This window comes from Monodon monoceros, unplaced genomic scaffold (genome assembly GCF_005190385.1).
Source record: "Monodon monoceros isolate NGI ecotype Baffin Bay Population unplaced genomic scaffold, NGI_Narwhal_1 Super_Scaffold_5, whole genome shotgun sequence".
Taxonomy (NCBI): Eukaryota; Metazoa; Chordata; class Mammalia; order Artiodactyla; family Monodontidae; genus Monodon; species Monodon monoceros.
The window spans coordinates 86,040,520-86,063,013 of NW_021703782.1; the positions used below are offsets into that span (position 1 = coordinate 86,040,520).

General features: G+C 37.2%; 1 protein-coding gene across 1 annotated transcript in view; it reads left to right on the plus strand.

The window, feature by feature from the left end:
- Window positions 1-257: 257 nt before the first annotated feature.
- Window positions 258-22,494, plus strand: part of FSD1L (fibronectin type III and SPRY domain containing 1 like) — a 59,146-nt gene continuing 36,909 nt past the window's right edge. The window contains exons 1-4 of the mRNA XM_029203106.1: window positions 258-378; window positions 13,533-13,628; window positions 15,887-16,018; window positions 18,706-18,807. Coding sequence (XP_029058939.1) covers window positions 364-378; window positions 13,533-13,628; window positions 15,887-16,018; window positions 18,706-18,807 — 345 coding nt within the window. The 5' untranslated portion in view covers window positions 258-363. The remainder of the gene's footprint in view (window positions 379-13,532; window positions 13,629-15,886; window positions 16,019-18,705; window positions 18,808-22,494) is intronic.

Here is a 22,494-nt window from a genome sequence, read left to right on the forward strand (position 1 = left end):
CCGAGGGGCGAGCACTCCTCTCTCTCTGCCGCTCCGTCGCTGCACCGGATAACCAGCACCCCCCTTCCACCCCTCCCCATCTCTTCTCGCAGCAGGGCGCGTGCGCAAGGCGCTCCTGGCCCCCTCCCTTCCGCGGGCCGCCCTTTCACCCTGGCAACGGCGGCGCGACTGCGGCGCGCGCGGGGCTGGGCGCGGACGGGGCGCGGCCGGGCGGCGCCGGTGAGGTCTGAGGCTGAGGCAGAGGCGGCGGTGGCTCAGCAGAGCAGCGGCCCCGGGTAGCCGTGTCGTTGTGTCCGACCTCCCTCCGTCTCCTCGCAAGGTTCTTCGACGCGGTTTGGGGTCTAGCGGACACAGCCCCTGGCCATGGACTCCCAGAAAGTAAGCGCGGGCACTGGGCCGCCGAGGCTGGGCAGAGCTCCCCGGCCGGGTGGGCGGTGGGCGAGCGGGGCTGGCCAGGCCAGCCTGAGGCTGGGCTATGGCCGCGGAGGGCGAGGCCGCCAGGCCGCTTTGCTCTTTCCCAGGAGAAAAGCGGCGCCCGCCGGGCTGCGGGGACCGCGCCCCGTGACCCTGGATAGCTTCTGCCCTGTACTTGGTCCTGGGTCCTGGTCCCTGGCTCCTGAGGGGATAGCGGGAGCCGCCCCCAGTTTTTCATCATTTTTTGCAACGGTCTGGGCCCTCTTTGATTCTCGCAGCCTCCCGGTGAGCTAGTGAGAGTTTATCCATCCTTAGCAGAAGAGGAAGCCAAGGCACATGGGGGTCTACCGGCTGACGCCGAAGCTGGCCCCTCTACTCGACCCAGTCTTCTCCTATCTTGGCAAAATCTGTGCCTCTTTAGGTCGGGAACCAGATCTCCTTAGTACCGCCCCCCGCCCCAGCCTTGTCCACCGCCCCAGCCCTCCTCGGGACTAGTTCACTAGCACGTCTTGGTGTTTAGTGTTGGTTGAATTGAGAGAAAAGACTGACAGTTGTCAGAGCAGCGGTCCCACCCTCTGACCAGTTCAGTGTTGCTGGTCAGTTACCTTAATGGTTGTTTTGGCATGTTTTATACTTTCTGAACAAGTTAAAGAAAGGGTATACAGAACTAGCCGTTTCTATTAACCAATATATATATATATATATATATTTAGAGAACATAGCCAACGTTTGAATACAATTAGAAGTGTTATTAATATTTAGTTATAATCCCTATATAAAAATCAACCACGGTGCTCTCTTTGTTAGATTATAGTAATTGAAATATAGTGCAGTATAATAAGAAGGAACACAGTGTTACTAATAATGTAGCAGGGGAAAACAAGGGCATGTCCAAGAGGCCATTCTTTTCTATTATTAGATAGAAAGTACTGGAAAAAACGTTAGAACATTGTTTTCTATAATTTTGCCTGGATTCACTTCCTTGAGCACTGGGGGCATGAGAGAATAGTGTAGTGATGTGTTTAGCGTTAACTATTACAGTATTTAACAAAACTCATATGATTTCATTGTATGTGTGCATCTTGAAACTCAGGTATATTCAATTTTTTAATTTTCATGACTATTAGTAAGACATTTTTTAAAAATTACATTTTGTGTGTTTTGAATTTGTAAAACATTTCAAAGCTTATTTAACTTTTTAAATAAAAGTCATGTGATATCTGAGTGGACATTAGTTCAGAGCAAACGGAAGGGCAAAGACTTGGAGTCCAGAGACTTGGGTTCCATGCTGCTATATGTAGCTTTGTGATATGGAGCAAATCACTTAACTGTGATTAATCAATTTCCTCATTTATACAGTGGAAATGAGAATATTTTATAGTTACTGTGAAAAGGAGGTAATATAATTAAGTATGAATTATGTACTTTAAAGTACAGTGCTTTAAAGTTTACAAAGAATATACTAAAATACTCTGTGTGCTGTAAAATATAATTTTAAAAAGTATTTTAATGTGGATCATCTTATTTTGCCAGGGCATGCATTGTCTCTCATTTTAATGAGGACTCAAGAGTTGGAGTGAGTCCTGCAAGGTCATACCACTAGCCATACATAAGGCTAAGATCTGAACTTGGTTTCATTCCAAATGTTGTATTTGAGTACTTACACATACTGTGTACAGTTTTACCAGAGGTAGAGAAGAATCAGCTGTTCTTTCTTACTGGTACTAATGTATCTTAGATAAGTTAGAGAATCAAGTTCTCAATATTAGAAAATATGTTGAATTTCATTGATAGTATTAAATAATATTTCTAATAAAAAACGCTTTGTTTTGTAGCTTAAAATAAGCATCATGTGTTGATGCTTATAACCAATTCAATGCTCTGAATTTGAGCATTCTTTTCTCATGAATTACTGCAGATTCAATTATATACCTCAACTAATAATGAACTGAGCTGGTTATGTATTTCTCTTGAAATAAAACAGTAGTAGTACACCCCTGGCATGATTTCTCTTTTCTATTATAGAATGTTACAACAAAAATAATAGCAGGGATGATACCTTAGGCAGCATAAGGAAACATAGTTCCTGCAAGTGGCAGAGGGTGAGAGTGGCTTGAATATATATCCATTTGTAAGGTATTTGGGATTTGGGCTTTAAATTATTAAGAGGATGGCTTCAGAGTCGTCTCCAGTCCTTCTATTTATGAACTGAATGAGGTTGGGCAATTTGCAGTCTCCATTTCCTCATCTTTAAAGTCTCCTTACCTCAAAGGGTTATGAAGATCGTGTTAATTTTTAAAAATCACTTGGTGCCTAGCACACATAAGTACTATCCGTTAGCTATTAGTAATCTCATAATCTCGACTTCAAAGTAACTTTATCCCTTTGTTGATAATTTGTATAACTATTTTTCTAGTCCAGTCTAACCATTTCTTACCTTTGTCCTTAAGTTTAAAGCATGTTTTCTGTGTTTATGTCTGTAATAAATGTTTCAAATGATGGTGCCAAAGAAGAGTTGTTAAATCCTAATTGAAAGAGGATTGGAAATTCTGACTCATGCAATCTGACAATAGAGGTTAAGTTAACTGGACAGTCTTACAGAAGCTTGATGGTGGCTAGTCAGCAAATGGATTAGCTTGACCAGCTGCTTTTTTGTGAAAATAACTTGGACTTGTGTTAGCAACAGATGCTCTGTTTGAGTAGAGGAAGAAAACATAATTACCTTGGGTATGTAAGGTGTACTGTTGGATACAGAAAACCACAGTATTATCTTCTAGAAATAAACAGAGGGATTTTGTTTATATCGAGTTTCTGGGACACTTGTGAACAGGATGTGTTATGGATAGGTGGCTTTATTTGATACTCAAACCTTTTGATTATGTCCTTAAGTGGTTTTAAGATAAAATCCCAAAGGCTTCTTTACCTGATAAAATGTGTATGTTCAAAGAAACCATTGAAACAAATAAGACATTTGCACCTTTCTAGAATCTTGGTGCTTAGAATTTGATAGTTTCAGTTAAATTCTTGTGCAGGAGATCATTCATATTCATAGGGGTTGCTGTTTCTAGGAAGGGTTTGTGCTGTAGGAATAATAAAGGTGGAGAGGAAAGGGGAAGGGATCCCAGAGGGAGGATGTCATCAAGAGCATACATTGTCAGTTGTTTGCTTTTCCTCCCTTTCCCCCGCATATTCTACTTTCTGCTTAGAGAGGAATAGTGACAGTCAGGCAAGGCTTGATGTGCAAGACTGAACAAACCTAGACTGAGGAGATTGAACTGAGTAGGGAGAATTTTAAAGCACAACATGACCTGCAACCAGTAGCAAGTCTAGACTTGGCTTCCTCATCCCAGTTTCTTCCTCTGCCCTGGTATTTGCTATCCTTTGCCTTCTTGTTGTACCCTAACAGTTCGGAGGCCTCCACCATATCCAGGTAACCAACTGTATCTCATGTTCCAAAATTATGCCTTTTTCTCAGTCCTGAGGAAAGGAAAGAGGAATGAAATTTGAGTATTGTTCTGTATCCAGTATTGTATTAGACTGCTTTAAATTCTCACAACAGCTGTTATTCCTGTTGTAAAGATATGGAAGATGGAACTGAGAGAGGTTAAATAACTTGTTCAGAGTCACACAGCTAGCAAGTGGTAGTCTGGATTCATACCAGGTCTTTCTTCCCAGCTCAAGCTTCTTTCATTACCACCCTTCTTGCCTTGCTCCTTTGCCTTTAAATGGTGGCATGATTAATGTCATTAAAACTTAAGATATAAACTTAAGATATATCTTAAAATATAAACTTAAGATATATCTTTATCTTAAGATATATCTTAGATCTTAAGATAAAACTTAAGATATAAACCCCTATAAAGTAGTTTTTTTTTTTTGTTGTTATTAAGAAACTAGCTTAGTCTAGTAAAAATCGTTGATAGAAAGTATAGAACATGATTTAGATAAAACTCTGGAATTTGGTCTCCCTTGCTGCTACAAATCATTTTTCTGTAGTACATGTATCTCCCTTCTCTCCAGCTCTCTTTCTTTTTTGAGGGAAGGTCTTTGCTTTCTAAAATAGAGGTGTGACCAGGAAAGTATAACTGGGGTTTTTATACACCCCAGCCAAGCACAACTGCAGTCATTCCTGTGGAGTGGATCAGAGTAATTTGGGATGTACAAAGTATGAGGTACCCTCTTCAAAGGACCATGCTGACATACTTGTATCACTGTGTTTAAATACAGACACCTTCATTTTTATTGAACTTGACAGTTTAAAAAGAAACTAGAAATATAGTGAAACAGACCTAACTTAAAAAAATTTTTTTAAGGACAATGGTTCTTTGCAGTGCCTGGCTGAATGTAAGCAGGATTATTCATGCAGCAAACACATATTGAATGCCATAGTGATAGATATTCCACTCCAATGTAGGGTGGACAATACTTTGAAGTTAGTGGATTTTTTCTACAGCTTTCTTTTTCTATGTTTTATATCCTCAGTTGGCACTTCTTCCCGGCCACAGGGTTCTGATTAATATGGTCTCAGTTATTGATATTTGCTGATGATAGCTAATTATATTTTGAACTAATTTATAATAGTGTTAGCACAGCCAGCCTGTGCACTTCTGTTGCATTATAAATATAAGTAACACAAGTTTATTGTAGGAAATTAGGAAATATAGATAAATGAAAATAAAATAAAAATCACCCATAATCCTGCCACCCAGAGATAACTTCTTTTAGCATTTGTATGTATTACATTCCAGTCTTTTTTAATGCATATAGAAACTTAAAAAAACTATGGTATCACACTATGTATAGTGATTTATAATTTGCTCTCACTTAATATGTAGGGATATCTTTTTCCATGTTAATATCATTCTACAACACTTTTAATGATTTAGCAGAATTCTTTAATATGGATATATATTATGTGATTTTTTTTTTTAATTTTTTTTTTTTTTGGCTGCGTTGGGTCTTTGTTGCTTCACGCACGCTTTCTCTAGTTGTGGTGAGTGGGGGCTACTCTTTGTTGCAGTGCGCGGGCTTCTCACTGCGGTGGCTTCTCTTGTTGCAGAGCACAGGCTCTAGGCATGCGGGCTTCAGTAGTTGTGGCTCGCGGGCTCTAGAGCGCAAGCTCAGTAGTTGTGGCGCACAGGCTGAGTTGCTCCACGGCATGTGGGATCTTCCTGGACCAGGGGTCGAAGCTGTGTCCCCTGCATTGGCAGGAGGATTCTTAACCACTGTGCCACCAGGGAAGCCCTACTTGATTTTTAGTTAGTATCCTTTTGTCATACTTTTATGTTGGTCCTAACCTTTTAATATTATAAATAACAGTAAGATGAAATCTTTGTCGTCAAGTCTCGGCTTATACTCTTTAATTATTTACTTAGAATAAATTAGTAGAAATGGAATTACTGAGTCATTGTGTATATGCTTTTAAATATCTTTTGATGTGTATTGCCAAGTCGCCCTTCAGAAAGGTTTTGTCAGTTTATACTGCTACTAGTGGTACCTGAGAGTACCCCCATCTCTACTTCCATTCCACCTCCCATAATTAGATGATGAGTCCTCTGGTTTCCGTGGCTGAATGTGAGCCTCCTAGACTTCATTGGATGGAACAGACAGCTCAGAGGCTGCAAAAATGGATGAGCCTTCCTCAGCCTCTGATACACTGTATTTCCCCAAATCCTAGTTGGGAAAGAACCTCTTCTTCTGCTCTGATATCTACAACTGGGCTCAGGGTGAAAAGACAGTATTCCCTACCAGGTCTTTTATTAGATTTTTTTTCTGTGGATCACCTCAGTTGCATCTGTGTACAGTGGTAGTAATCCAAGCTGTTTCACTGTTACAGAGGGCATAGCTTTCTACCAGTTAACTATTTATGATTATCAGATTCCTGAATTCCTCAACAATATATAATTCTCCTTTTCTAGCTCGTTGCATCACTTTTGAGCACAATACTCTTGTTATGTGTTGCCATAACTATGGTCAGCTGGTAAGATTCTGGTTGTCTAACTTACCAGCTGGATAGAGCATTCTGGATTTCTACTCATTACCTGATTCAAAGGAGAGGTCTTTGGTGTGGAGTGATACAAGTGGCGTAATTCCTGGTGGCATTAGGATTTTTCACTGATCCCTTTGCTCTGGTTGCAGGAACCCTATGACTGTTTTGTACAGTCCTCTGCAGTGTATGCAGCCTAGAGTGGTGTAAAAGTACAGACTCTGGGGGCAGCTTCCTGGATTTGAATCGTGACTGCCATTTGACAGCTGTGTGATCAAAGGAAGTTTCATAACTTCTTTAACCTCTCTTTCTTCAACCATAAAATACAAAGACATATTGCTGTCTATTGTGATAATTAAAAAGATAGTCCATGTTAGAAGCTTAGTATAGTGCCTGGCACATAGAAAGTGCTTAATGAATACTAACTGAAATGACTATAGTAATAGTTTGGCCCCTTTAAATTGTAGATTGATTAGTGATATTTGCAGTGGTTCTAGATTCGTGTATCTCAACTGTCTGGAATACTAATGTAGAATTTGAATCAGAAATTTTCTCCTTGTCTGAGTAGACGCTGGTGGGAAACCCATATATCACAGTGTCTAATTATGGCCACTTGGTTATTGATGCCTTTGGATTCAGAGTAGCATATAAACACGGGTATAATGGTTTTTTGCCACTGGTTCTAAGAACAGGAAGTTTCTGCATCATAACTTCAGGCACTTATTGCACTGCATAGTTTCCAGTTAAGTAGCCCAGTTGGTAGAGTTTTTTGTTGAATGCAGAATTAAGACTCACATTTGAATTTGTCATATTCACGTATATTAAGCTAAAGCCAGGAGAACCATGCCATTTCAGATGGTGGCCGTCATCATGTTCTCAGAGTTAATGATCATATGCCTGTGGTAAGAAGAGCTGTTACTGTTGCCCTTGTGTTTGGCAGGGTGGTACATGTTACAGCCTGTTGCTCATTCCTAGTTTTTTCCAGTCTTAAAGAAAATCTTAAGTCCTTTTGATGCTCTTAGATGTTCTGACTTTCTTTTCATGGACCTCTGATCTTTGTTTTCAGGTAGTACAGTGCTAATTGTTAAGAGCATAGACTCAGGAGTCAGACTATCTTAATTTGAATTCTGGTTCTGCCACATACTAACTCTGAGGTCCCGGGCAAGTTACTTAACCTCTTTATACCTCAGCTTCCAAATTGGAAAACGGAGATAACCAAGTATCCTACTTCGTAGGATTCTTGAGAGGATTAAACAAATTAATGTATGTAAAGAGCTTAAGATAGTGCTTGGCCCTTAAGAGTATAAAAGTGTTAGTTATTATTATTTTGCTTAGAGTCAATTGATTGTGCTTTTACTTCTCATGATTTATAGGGACTATAAGCATAACTTTAAGCTATGCTTCTTTGAAGAGGGTACCTCATGCCTTGTACATCCCAGATTACTTTGAACCATTCCATAGGAGTGACTGCAGTTGTGCTTGGCTGGGGCGTGTCATTCCCGCCTCCCTCCCCTTTGTTAACATAGCAGTTACCTTAGACGAATTCCATAGTCAAGTAATTGAGAGGCTTAATTTTGATAGTGTAGGTTTTCTTGAGCTCCTGGTGACTGAGGTGCGTGACCAAAGGATAATGGCTGAGATTGCCTATGCATACTGTCTCTGGAGACATACATTCTATATATTTTACTGTGATCTAGCAGAATTCATATTTGTGAAAGCATATCTTCAGACCTGTATCACCTAAAGCTTTTAGTCATGGCCACCTGAAGTCTTGCAAAATCAGTTATATTATCTAGATAAACTTCAGATAATTTATATTGCCTTTATCCATCTATGTTTATCTGTCACTTTATCCATCAGTATTTGGAGGGTAATGGGAGACTTGAGATCTGAGATGAAGTCTGAGAGACCCTGATAGGCATTCTTTCAGGTTGATAGAGTCCCAGTTCAAAGTTGTCTTTGCCCTTCTTCACCATCAGGCTTTGATAATAAATGAAGCAAGTGTGCATGTGTGCGCGCGCGCATGTGTGTGTATACTTAGATATATAGAATGGGCTCATTCCAAAAAAAGTTTTTGGAACTTGTTTTAACAAAAAATTGTGTATATGTTTTAGAACAGGAAGAATTGATAAATGTGAGGGTTCCCAGGTGGGAAGCAAAGCATATTAGAGAAACTCACAGCAGGCTACTGCAGCTGGAATACAGCAAGACAGAAGAAGTCTGGTGTGAGTTGAAACAGGTGAGGTAGGCAATGGGAAGGAAGATCATGCAGGGTCTTGCAGATTATGTAATGTCATGTTTAAGGTCATGTTAACAGCTCATGTTAAAAGATTTTCAGTTTTATCCAAGGACTTGTGGCAAGACAAGTAAGCAGGAAGAGTGATGCTAACATATTACTCTAGCTGCAATATAGAGAGCTGATTACTGGGGAGAAAGAATGGATCAGAGGCCTGTTAAGAAGTTTTGCAAGAATATAAGTTGAGATATGATACTGACTTGTGGTAATAGTGATTACAGAGTTATTTAGGAGGTAAAATCTACAGAATTGGTGACTGCGTGTAGAGCACAAATGAAAGGAAAGGATGTAATGATGATGGCCTAGGTTTCTGGGGGTTTTTTCCTTCCAGTTTTATTGACATATATCACTATATAAGTTTAAGGTGTACAGTATAATGATTTGACTTACATACATCATGAAATGATTATCGCAGTAAGATTAGTGAACATCCATCATTTCATGTAGATAAAAAATAAAAGAAAAAGAGAAAAGTATTTTTTCTTTGACAAGAACTCAGGATTTACTCTCAACAACTTTCATATATACTAGGCAACAGTGTTAATTATATATAACATATAGCAGTGTTAACTATATTTATTATGTTGTGCATTATACCCCTAGTACTTGTATCTTTTGACTACCTTCATCTACTTCTGAGTCCCCCCACCCTCTGCCTCTGGTAATCACAAATCTGATCTCTTTTTCTGTGAGTTTGTTTTTGAAGTATAATTGACCTACTGTGTTAATTCCTGTAGGAATTAACTATGCTAATCACACAACATAGTGATTTAATATTGCTATGCATTACAAATGATCACCCCAATAAATCTAATTACTATCTGTCACCATACAATGATATTACATTATTATTGACTATTTTGACCACACTGTACATTTTATCTCTGAGACTCATTTATTTTGTAACTGGAAGTTTTTACCTTTTAATCTCCCTCACCTACCTCACCCATCCACCTCCCCCTCTCCCCTCTGGCAACCACCTGTTTGTTCTCTGTAACTATGACTCCTTCTGTTTTAATACGTTTGTTCATTTGTTTTGTGTTTTAGATTTCACGTATAAGGGAAATTATATGGCATTTATCTTTTGCTGTCTGACATATTTCACTTAACGTAATACCCTCTAGGTCTATCCATGTTGTTGCAAGTGGCAAGATTTCATTCTTTTTTATGGCTGAGTAATATTCCAGTGTATATAGCTCACATCTTCACTATCCATTCATCTATCAATGGGCACTTAGGTTGCTTTCTTATTTTGGCTATTGTGAATAATGCTGCAGTGAACATAGGAGTGCATTTATCTTTTTGAATTAGTATTTTCAAATTAGTATTTTTGTTTTCAGATAAATACCCAGAAATAGAATTGCTGGATGGTATGGTAGTTCTATTTTCATTTTTAAGGAAACTCCCTACTGTTTTCCATAGTGGCTGCACCAATTTACCTTTCTACCAACAGTGTACAAGGGTTGCTTTTTCTCTGCATCCTCTCAAGAGCTTGTTATTTGTTGTCTTTTTGATAATAGCCATTCTGACAGGTGTGAGGTAATATTTCATTGTGGTTTTGATTTGCATTTCCCTGATGATTAGTGATGTTGAGCATTGTTTCATGTGCCTGTTGGCCATCTGTATGTCGTCTTTGGAAAAATGTCTGTTCAGGTCCTCTGCTGATTTTTTAATTGTTTTTTTGTTGTTGTTGTTTTGTTTTTGATTTTGAGTTGCTAGGTTTCTGGTTTTACAGCTGGTAGTGCCACTGGCAGAGATAGAACACTAGAGGAGGGCTCAGGTTTAGTGGAGGACATTATGACATGTTGAGTTTTGAAGTGCTTTTGAGACATCCGAGTGGAGATTTCAAGTAAGCAGTTGGATTAAAATGGTCTGGAGCTCAGAGAATAGGTGCTGTACACAGCTTACATCACTTTCATTGAGACTTCTGGCTTTGCACTTCCTCCTCAGCTTCTTTATCAATTACTTGTGTCTCCATTATAAAAGCTAGTGATTAAATTTGGAGGCCCTGGAGGGGTAGAGTAGGGTAGAAAACTCCGTGCATTATGGTATCTTTTAGTTCTTTTTGCCTCTTTCTCAAAGTTTCTTATCCTGCCCTGGTATGTTGCTTGCCATATTTAGAAAATACTTTAAAAAAAGTTCTACCGGACTTGCCTCCCCTTGCATACCTCCTATATTAGGAACACATTATCCCTGTATAGATCTCTTCCCTGGGTCTTACCACCTAGAGGAAACTTTAACCTCATGTCACATACACAGGCTAGGGTAAAGTTTCAGAACTCAGCTTATGTAGTCCTGCTTTCAGAACTTTTTTCTTGGAATACCAGAATTTCTATACGTGTTTATATTATGTCAGATTCTTGAATTATTTTTTTAAAATGATACTCCTTTCTTTTTTTTAAACATTTATTTATTTATTTGGCTGCGCTGGGTCTTAGTTGTGGCACACAGGATCTTTTAGTTGTGGCATGTGGGATCTTTTAGTTGTGGCATGTGGGATCTTTTAGTTGTGGCATGTGGGATCTAGTTCCCTGACCAGGGATCGAATCCTGACCCCCTGCATTGGGAGTGCAGAGTCTTACTTAGGCACGGGACCACCAGGGAAGTCCCAGATTCTTGAATTATAATAGTTGTATGTGGATAGAAGTTAAAATGTTACAATCAAGTTCCTTTACCAGAATTTCACTAATTTCAGTGGGCAAAGCTTAAGCTCAAGCTGTGATTCTCCAAGAAAATTCCAGTGATTTTATATGTCATTGAAGAGTCTTAGCAAACCAAAATATTACAACAATATGTAATTTATTGTATGGGTGTTTCATATAACGGGCAAATTGGTTAGGTTTAGAGGCAGTATTCTAAAGTGGTAAAGAGCATGGGCTTTCGAGATAGACTGAGCATAATCATTCCTTTACAAGCAGTGTCACTTTGGGCAACTGATTGAATCTCCGTTTTCTCATCTATATAATATGGATGTAACCCTACCATTGGGAGGGTTAGGAGAGGATGCAGATAGTCAGTCTATTAACCTGAAAAGCCCAATCTTAATTGAAGCTTACTGTACACAGGCCGAGGACTGGCAGAACCATTTTTACTGTTCCATTGTGTTTTTTAAAGTATATAGAGAGTCTGTCTTGGATGAATACTCGAAAGACTCTTAAGTCTTCTACCCTCGTTTTCTACATCTCTGTACTACCACTCTCGTCCCTCCAGCTGTGCCCACCCCTCCCCCAGGTACTGGCTGCATTCTGCGTTGTCTTTGTATTCAAATCTCCATGTACCTGTTTCTGGAGGGAACACCGAGAGGATAAACAGCTAACTCTTTCATAGCATAACTTCATTGTGTTATTATACTAAAAAACAACAGTGGTGAGGATGGGAAGAAATAGTATTGGTAAGTGAAGCAGAGAGCCTTAGTCTGGCCCAGGGATGATAATACCTACTTATCTCCAGGGATTGTTGGGAGAATGAAATGAGAGCTGTAATTATTTTAATTTTTTTACTATAATGCTTTATGAGCATTTATATGAAATGTTATCCCTTTATCAGATTATTTCCTGAGCTCTTTATATTTAGCCTTTTTTGTTTTGTTTTGTTTTGTTTTGCGGTACGCGGGCCTCTCACTGTTGTGGCCTCTCCCATTGCGGAGCACGGGCTCCGGACGTGCAGGCTTAGTGGCCATAGCTCACGGGCCCAGCCGCTCCGCGGACCGGGGCGCAAACCCGTGTACCCTGCATTTGCAGACAGACTCTCAACCACTATGCCACCAGGGAAGCCCTATATTTAGCCTTTTATCAGTTTTTGATAATATTTTGAGGAGAACCTTTATTACACAAAATCTTATAGGAAATTATTAAAATATCTATGTTTGTAGGCGCTTACGGAAATAAGGCTTGTACTTCTGGGAAAAATTATAAAGTGAAAGTACTTGCTTTTGATTTTTACTGAGAATACAAGTACCTTGTTTGGATTTTGCTTTTACTACCCATGAAGAGTTATTAAACAACTAGACCTGTGATGTACAATATGACAGCACTTGTCACATGTATAATAAAAAGTGAAATTAATTCAAGTTAAAATAAATTTAGTTCCTCAGTTGCTCTATCCACATTTCAAGAGCTCATTAGCTTCATGTGAGTAGTTACTACCATATAGAACAGCACATATATAGGATATTTCCATTATAGCAGGGAATTTTATTGGACAACACTGAAGTAGAGAGTATGAGAAAGTTAAATAATCAAGTGTTTTATTTAAATAGGAAGCATTATCAAAAAGTCTGAGGTATTTGCTACTAAAATTACCTTATTTATTATGGTTCTATAGCATCTGTAAATATTGCAATGAATGTTGTAATTGTAACTGCAAATTTATTATCTACTTTCATATTTCTAAAATATGTTTTTAATTTTTATAAATAGATGTCAAATTTTATAAATAAGTGTCAAATTTCAGTGTCTCTGCTTTTATTCCTCATTTCCTGATGTTGATTAGAAGTTTCCATTTATTTTTGCAACGTTTAAGGATTTGGTTCTGTTCGTTTGCCATGGCCTTATGACCTAAAGTAACAGTCTTTATGTTAAATAATGTTGATCATCTTCAGTGTGAAAGATATGGTGGTAATTAAGTTGTACACTAGGAATAAGAGGTTGTAAAACAGTACCAATATATATCCCATCTTTTGTAATTATAGCGTTTGAACAATGAACAGTTTTACGTTGCTCCTGTTTATTATGTAATATACTCTTACAGAGTTTGTTTAGGGAGTTGTTGTTATAAAGTTTATAATTCTCTTTTAATAAAATATCGTAGTGTTAAAAAAATTTTTTTTTATCCTAGGAAGCTCTACAAAGGATCATTTCAACTCTGGCAAATAAAAATGATGAAATTCAGAACTTTATTGATACACTAAATCAAACACTAAAAGGAGTTCAGGTATGAATCTGTTTTAAAAAAAAATTGTGTGAATATGTCACAATTAATGATTGTTGGGTCGAATCAGAAGTATAAATATACACTGTCAACTATAGATTATAAACTAATGGAGGTGAGAGCAGGGTTTTTAAATGGCAGATAAATAAAAATGCTTTATTTGCTATTCCCACGTTCTCCATGGAAAGATCAAATAGTAAGGGAAAAAGAAAACTCTGGAATATTGCTAGGAATATTATAATCCTCACTTTTCTTCCGTTCCGTTTCATGTTTGTCTTTTCTAATTCCAATTAAGAGCAAATTGTACCTTTCCAAAAGTACTGGGAAGCTAAACATTTCTTTTACTGTAAATAGTAGAAGGAAAATGTAGATGGTAAGAGGTCCACTTGCAGAACTAGATGAAAGTAAGATATAAAAGTGAAAGGTAAAGTGCCCATTGAGGAGAGAGGGGAATACTTAAGGAAATGGTCCCAGGTATAGGTGGATAATCCATACTGTAAATAATCAAATGTTGATTGTGGAAGAGACCTTAAGATAAGCTGGTGATGCTTTCCCATGAATGTGCTTTAATTAATTTAAGGGTCATTTCTTTGTGAAATAAACATAGAAGATTTCCAGGATACTTGTAGACAGTGAATCCTTTCCTGTGGTTTTTGTTTGGTTCAGCCTAGGTAATTGCCTGGCCTGTTAAACCTTATGGTCTTGTATTTTCTTTACTTCTGAATTTGCTGTAATTGAAGTTAGTTAATTATAATCTTCACCAGTTTAACTGTCTTTCTCAAACTATTTTATTGGAAAATTTGGTGACTCCACTAATCCAGTTTCTTTAAATAAGCAAAGCTAGTGGTTCTAAACTCGTGGTCTATGGACAAGAGAATCATCACATTTGAAATCTGTAAAAGGGTACCTTTAGATAGAGCTAGCTCACACTGTTTTTCTGATTGACAGATTATTAGGACTTTACCTTAGCATCCATAAAAAAAATAGAGGGGGAATTAAGCTACACCCTCGTCACTGAAGATGGGAGCATAAGCTGTAGTGGACGAGAGACCATAAGAATGTGCCAGTTGGTTATTGAGGGGAAAGAGCGGTCCAATTCCTTTTTACAGATGAAAAAATTGAGGTCCAGGAATTTAAGTGGCTTGTCCAAGGTCACACTGTTACTGAGTGGTTAATGTGGAATTTGACTTAGGTCTTCTGCCTTCCAGACTGCACATTTCTTCCTCCACGTCACGTTCTTACTACTGTAAAGAAACTAGTAAAATGATTAACACCACTTTTGGCAAGACTCCAGTGAGATGATGTCTGGTTTTTATAAACATTTTAAGCAAAAGTTTGGATTGCAATATTACAGTAGATTTTGTGTATTAGTTTTGTAAACCAGTGCCAATTTCACTTCTCTTAGTTGAATGATTCATCTATGTTGAAAAATGCCTTAAGATGATTTCTTCTATCTCATAATTGTTGCAAGTGTGAATATCACTTATCTAGGGATTTCACAGATATTTTGTTATTTCTTGTTGAAATAGCGTCATCTTGCTTAATGAAGCAGTGAGGAACTCTTGGAGGTCAACAGACTTTATAAACAGATTTTAGTTTATAAAATTTAGAAGTTTGACTACAGATTCTAGTCAGTAGATGATTTCTGAGGTTCCTCCTAGCACCGAAATTCAGTGTTTGATAAATCTCTTAGGACCCAGTAAGGAATTGCTTAGTGTTTTAATTCTGCTTATCTTATGTAAATGCAGTGTTTTAGGCAACCTGAAAGATTTAAAAATTTGCGCAAAATCAGCCCCATCCCTATAATGCTCAGACTATTTCTCAGAGTTACAGAATCAAACTCTCTGGAATATTTTATTAAAATCTGCTTCACTGATGATTCTGATACACACCAAAAGTTGAGAACCACTGGCTTAGGGTCTGCCTTAGAGCCTAAAGGTCTGGACAAAGTTGACAACCTTAAAACAAACTTGCACATTGTCCTGTGGAAACAGTCTTATAAAAGGTGAGGAGAGTGTGGGCTAGTTCATAGAAGGCTACTTAACTCATAGCATTGCTGAAGTAGAACTATCAGCATTAGCAGCCAGCTTCTTGGATTCATCTGTTTTTAAGGTGTATGTCAAATATTAGAATTTTAATTATTTTATGATATGAGGCTGATATTAGATTCATAGTATGAATCTATTCTCTTGATAAGTACTATATCTTTTAGTTTTTTAATGTTTGACAGCTCTTAAGTAAAATCTTTGTTTATTAAACAGGAAAATTCTTCTAACATACTTTCAGAGTTAGATGAAGAATTTGATAGTTTATACTCCATATTGGATGAGGTAAAAGAAAGTATGATTAACAGTATCAAGCAGGAACAAGCTCGTAAATCACAGGAGTTACAGGTGAGATCGTGCAACTATTTAAATATGAATTTTAGTCTGTATAATGCTTGATTTATTGAAAGCAAAAATTAGTGAATTTTTTGTATAACTGTACTGATACCTTGTAGAAGAATGATTCTTAACTTTGTTTTGGTCATAGATATCGTTTTTTTAAAATTGTGATAAAAAACCTAAGATTTACCCTCTTAACCATTTTTAAATGTACAGTAGTATTAACTGTATTCACATTGTTGTGTAACAGTTCTCTAGGACTTTTTCATCTTGCAGGACTGAAACTCTGTACTCATTGAACAACGCCCCATTTACCCTTTGCCCCCACTGCCTGGCAACCACCATTGTATTGTCTACTCTAGATATCTCATATGAGTGGAATCATACACTATTTGTCCCTTTGTGACTGGCTTATTTCACTCAGCATAATGTCATCTTGTAGCATGTGTCAGGATTTCCTTCTTTTTTATGACTGAATAATCCGTTGCATGTATTTACCACATTTTCTTTATGTGGTATGTCCATTTATCTGTTTATGGACATTTGGGCTACTTCTGTCTCTTGGCTGTTGTGAGTAATGCTGCAGTATACGTGGGTGTATATTGAAATTTTGATAGTGATTGCATTGAATTTGTAGATTGCTTTTGGTACTATGGTTGTTTTAACAATATTAAGTCTTCCAATCCATGACCATAGGATGTCTTTCCATTTATCTGTGTCTTTAATTTCTTTCAGCAGTGTTATGTAGCGTTCAGTGAATAGGTCTTTTGCCTCCTTGGTTAAATTTACTGCAAAGTATTTCATTCTTTTTGTTGTTGTTGTTGTTTTGGTACGCGGGCCTCTCACTGTTGTGGCCTCTCCCATTGCGGAGCACAGGCTCCGGACGTGCAGGCTCAGCGGCCACGGCTCACGGGCCCAGCCGCTCTGTGGCACGTGGGATCCTCCTGGACCGGGGCACGAACCCGTGTCCCCTGCATCGGCAGGCGGACTCTCAACCACTGCGCCACCAGGGAAGCCCTATTTCATTCTTTTTGATGCTATTGTAAATGGGATTTTTTAAAATTTTTTTTACAAAGGAATAATATTTATTGTTCATATAGAAAATTTAGAAAAATTATAAAATAGAAAATAAAGATATCCATAGTCCTGTCACTCAGAAATAGTCACTATTTTTTCTTTTTTGTAATATACATTTAAATATATATATATAATACACATATGTAGGGACATTTTTAATAGAATTAATATGTATAATTTTTAACCTGGCCTTTTAATCACTTATTATGCCAGATACATGCCATTGAAAAGTCTTTGAAAACATTCTTCTTAATATTACCTATCAAAATTTGTTTAACCAATTCCCTATAGTTAGCTATCTAGTTATTCTGTTCTTTTTTTTTTTTTTTTTTCTTTTCTTTTTGCGGTACGCGGGCCTATCACTGTTGTGGCCTATCCTGTTGTGGAGCACAGGACTTTTGCTCTCAACCACTGCGCCACCAGGGAAGCCCTCTTCTTGGTACTTTTTACTTTTATACTACATTGACTTACTCTGCCCTAGTGATCCTGTATGGACCATTTATACCTACCATCTTATTCTCAGTGATTTTGCTTTTATAAAGCTCTATTTCAAATGGTGGTTTGTTAATTCTTTGAAACTCATAAGATGCTTACTCATAGGAAGAGCAGTATTTTTATGAAGTTGTAGTTAGGTTCTTAGAAGGACACATGAAAACCTATTCTAATCCAAACTATGACTGAACTATTCTACTTTTCCAAAGTAAAACAGGGCACATCAGAAACCAATAAAACCAGATGTAGTTTATCTTTAGTTTGTATCGGAAGGGAAAATTAAGTAGATTTGAATACGGAATAGATATTAATAAATATTCTGAAGAAGAATCTTGGATACATTTAAAAGCTTAGAAATGGGTCCGTTTCTTTGTTTAAAGGTATCACTAACAGTATTTTCACATAACTGGGCTTAGTTTTAAATCTACAAATGATAATGTGAGAGAAGCGGGGAGGGGAGGGGAGAGAAAGAACTGAATAGGAAAGATTGTGTTAGGTGAAATTAACACATCACTATAACAGAGCGTATCACTGTAACAGTTACCATTTTTTGTTCCTGTTTGATTTTTTTGAAATCTAGGTACTTCCTATGTTATCCAGTTTTGGAAACTGTAAATTAGCATTTATAGGAGTATGTATTACTTGAGTAATGTGATAAGTGGAGTACTAAGATTGTGCTCAACTGAATGTACCTGTAACTCGATTCATGAACTTTAGCTTAATTAAATATCTTCAAGAAATTTTGTCTTCATTATAGAGGATGTTGCCTGCAGATGGATTATTTTGATATTTTACTTTAAATTTTCTGACTACCTGATTGAGAAGAATCTTTAAATAAATTTGACCCCAACCATTTATAATTGCTTTGTTTTCTTTTTTGTTTTTAAATGATGAGTATATCTTTATCTGTACGCAATTAAGCTATTCTGGACAAATTATGGACAGTTTAAGATAATTAAAATTTGTTATATATATGACTAGTGATTACCTTGCTTCAGTACCTCTCTAAAATGTTTGTTCAATTATTGCTATTAAGATTGTAACGTTCATTGTAACAGTATATATTTAAGATTCTGATGACAATAGGAAATTCTATTTTAATGATTTTTTGTTATTATTATTTTTAGAGTCAGCTTAGTCAATGTAATAATGCCCTGGAGAACTCGGAAGAACTACTAGAATTTGCAACAAGGTCATTAGATATAAAGGAACCTGAAGAATTTTCAAAGGTACCAAAAAACCAACCAAAAAAATGAGACTAATCCACTTAAAAAGGAAAGTTTTGTTTAAAAGAAAATGGTGTTTTCCCGTTTGATTTTGGATTCATTCAGTCATTTCTGATAGAAATTTTGGATTCATTCAGTCATTTCTGATAGAAAAGGCTTGGCAGTTCTTGTTAAGTAAAATGCTAGCTGTTCATTTATTCCAAAGCATATACTTAGAAGTGTGTGTCATTGGGGTCACGAACAAATTAATTATTTGTTTAATGCTCAATTCAGATGAATGACATTACTCTTTTTTTCAATTACTTCCCCCTTGGTCATTTATTTTAAAGGTACTTGTATACTTTAACTGAGTCATACCTTTGTTATAAACATTTTATAACTAAGGAAAGAAGATTGATATTGCTATTAACATTCATAAAAATCTAAGTTGGTGTACCTTTCAATGAGCTGATTGGGAAAACATCATGACTTGATGCATATGAAAACATTGTGAAACTTACTAAATTTGTTATTAAATGTCCCAGTGTTCAGCTTAAGTAATTGTTTGAATGCTTTATTAAAATATGAAAATGTAGGTCCCTAAGGGGTATATTTGGTGTGAAGATACAAATAGTAGAGCAAGAAGACTGCTAATGTTTTAACCTAGATCCTGGTGTTTAAGAGATACTGAATTCTAGATTCTTATTCTTATTTTAAGTAGAGTCATTTTTAAATGATTACCAATTTATCAAATCATTTGATATTTGATATAGAATAAGTATGTGGACTATATAGAACATGGCATGAAAGAGTGTGAAATAAAGCTATATAATTAGTAAAATATATACTGTGAAGTAGTCTTATCAAGATAAGATATTTGAGTTTGATATTTTCTTGGTCTTTGTGGACTGTGTAGTGAGCTGCTTGAAAGGTAGCTTTATAATCCATGTGTGCCCACCAGTGATTTTATTTTATGATTTTTCTATGAACTTGAGGGTAGAAGAAACTTCCTTGAGAAGATAACATTTGCTGACTTAAATCCCTGCATCTTGAACATGAACTTTAAAAATTAATTCCTTTTGACTAAATGAATGGAAATTTCTTTTGCTGTAAACGAGTTAACCAATTAATTCTTGAATTTGGATGTCGGTTGTAAGAAAATTCATCTTTGCACTTTGTAAGACTTATTATATAAAGGAATTATGAGGGAATAGTATCATACTTTAAATTATTCTAAAAGTATAGATATGTCACCTATTCAGAGGGCATTTATGTGATAACCTCAAATATCTGGAACATAGCAAAAAAAAAAACATGCAGAAAGCAAAAGATGTCTGAGTCAGCAGAATCAGTGTCGCACAGTTCGTGAGTGGCAGTTAGTATCTTCTGTTCATGATAGTGTCTCAGAATCTGTTGACTATTAATATGTACATGGTACTACTAAGTTTTTAGGTTTTTTTCCTTTTTGTTTCCTGGTTGTCAACAGATTCCCCTTCTAGTGGAGTAGGGCAGCTGTTAATGACAGGCATAATCATAGCAGCAAGAATTAACAGCTGAGCACCTGAGAGCGGAAGAAGACAGGAAAACTATAAAATGTGGACATAGTACTCAAAAATAGCTTGAATCCAGTTGAATTTAAATAGGACCTGATGCTTGGAAAAACTGATAAAAGTTTGTTTCTCCCAAGTTTCTCTTTCCATTGACATTTTCAGAGTCCTTTCTTCTTCCTCTCAAAAGATTCTGTTCTCTCTTTCTCTCTCCTTTGTTCTTTCCAGCTTTGTTAAAACATGTTTCCAGTATACTGTAAATTGGAAAGGTTCTGATAAAATAAATCACCTTGTGGTTTAAATATATTTTCTTCATGTGCCGCTTTGCTTCTTATCTTACTATTTTGGTCTTGTCTTCCAGCATTTTGCAGTACTGCCTAGTAGCTTGATCCCTTTGGAGATGTGTTGAAATGAATTATTTGTCAGTGTTTCCTAGCCAGAAATCTGAGTTTATTGTTCAAGAAAAATGCTTAACTGAGAGTTACTTGCAATTGTTTTCTTAGTATATCCAAATAGTATCCAGATTATGGTTTGATTCCAAGTCAAAAACTAAATGTACTTTCCTAACCAGCTGCATGGACTCCAGGCTTGCCTCAGATACCTAACTGCTGACAGAGTAGGGAAAGATGACTTGGAAGATTAATTATTGGACTAGGAGTATGTTGTTAGATATTTGGAAACAATTCTTTTAATGTATATTATTTGCAAATATCTCATATTAAAGTGATTAAAGCAGATTAATATGAATAACTCGTGGGGACAAAAAATATTGTAGGCTGAAATCTAGGCCATGAGTCCTTTTAGACTTCATTATCTTCAAAAAGAGTATTTTATATACTAATATTTAAGTGATCATGTTGCAGTACATCAGCATGAGAATTGAACACAAAGCTATGTTAATTATTTACCAGCATTAGACAGTCTGAAAGTGAACAAGTAAAAATAGCACAAATGGAAAAGGATTTTAGAACAAATTTTCACTAATTTTTTTTAACTGTTAGAAGTTTGGTTGATAGTAAATATATGCAGAAAGATCACCAGCAGATGAGTTCTGGATCATTAGCTTTATTTCTGGTTGAACAAGTAGCCAAAGCCCCAGCAGACTTGGTTTTTCTGCTAATAACTGGCTTGCAGAACACTGCATGGATCCCTTAGCAAAATTAATATTCCTACCAACTCCCCCTCTCCTCCGAATTTAGAACTTGAATTTTACCTATGAAAAGAGCTGAATTTATGGGACATTTTCCAAGTCAATATAACTAACCAGCCACTTCATCCCAATCTTGCCACACGTAACTCAGTTGTCAGACAAGGAGGGAGGGAATGGTTACCTGCCCACAGGTGCTTACACTGGAGAAAAAAGTACAGAATAAGGTGAAAGGGAAACAGTCTTCTAGATTAGATCACAGATGAAAAGGGAGAAAGGATTTTGTGTATTTCCAACTTCTGACTCACAGTAACTCACCATTAGAATATTATTCAGCAGGTGTCAATCTCTGACCACTGGAAGGAGCAAATAAGGAGAGGGGTGGAAGCTCACTCAGTATTTGCAAGGGAGCAGACGTAGTACTGGCAGAAACTCCTTCTGTGGCTGCAGTCAGGAATTCTGGGAGAGGAGAGGACCACCAACAAAAGCATGAAGGGAATTCCCTGGCGGTCCAGTGGTTAGGACTCTGTGCTTCCACTTCACGGGGCACGGGTTCGATCCCTAGTTGGGGAACTAAGATCCTGCAAGCTGCTCGGTGTGGCCAAAAAAAAAAAAGCATGAATGTTTCAGTTATGACGGCAGTTTAAAAACAAGTCTAAATATTTAAGAATAGCTCAAACTATAACTTTTCATCTTTACTTCATTTGTAGGTGTTTATGTCTTACAGAAATGCAGTCTCCTATTATATAAATGTACTTAGTCATAGAGTACAGATGTATGTGGTACTGTATTACATGGTTGTTTTTTTTTTTTTTTTTTTTTGGGGTACGCGGGCTTCTCACTGTTGTGGCCTCTCCCGCTGCGGAGCACAGGCTCCGCAAGTGCAGGCTTAGCGGCCATGGCTCACGGGCCCAGCCGCTCCGCGGCACGTGGGATCTTCCCGGACCGGGGCATGAACCCATGTCCCCTGGATCGGCAGGCGGACTCTCAACCACTGCGCCACCAGGGAAGCCCTGT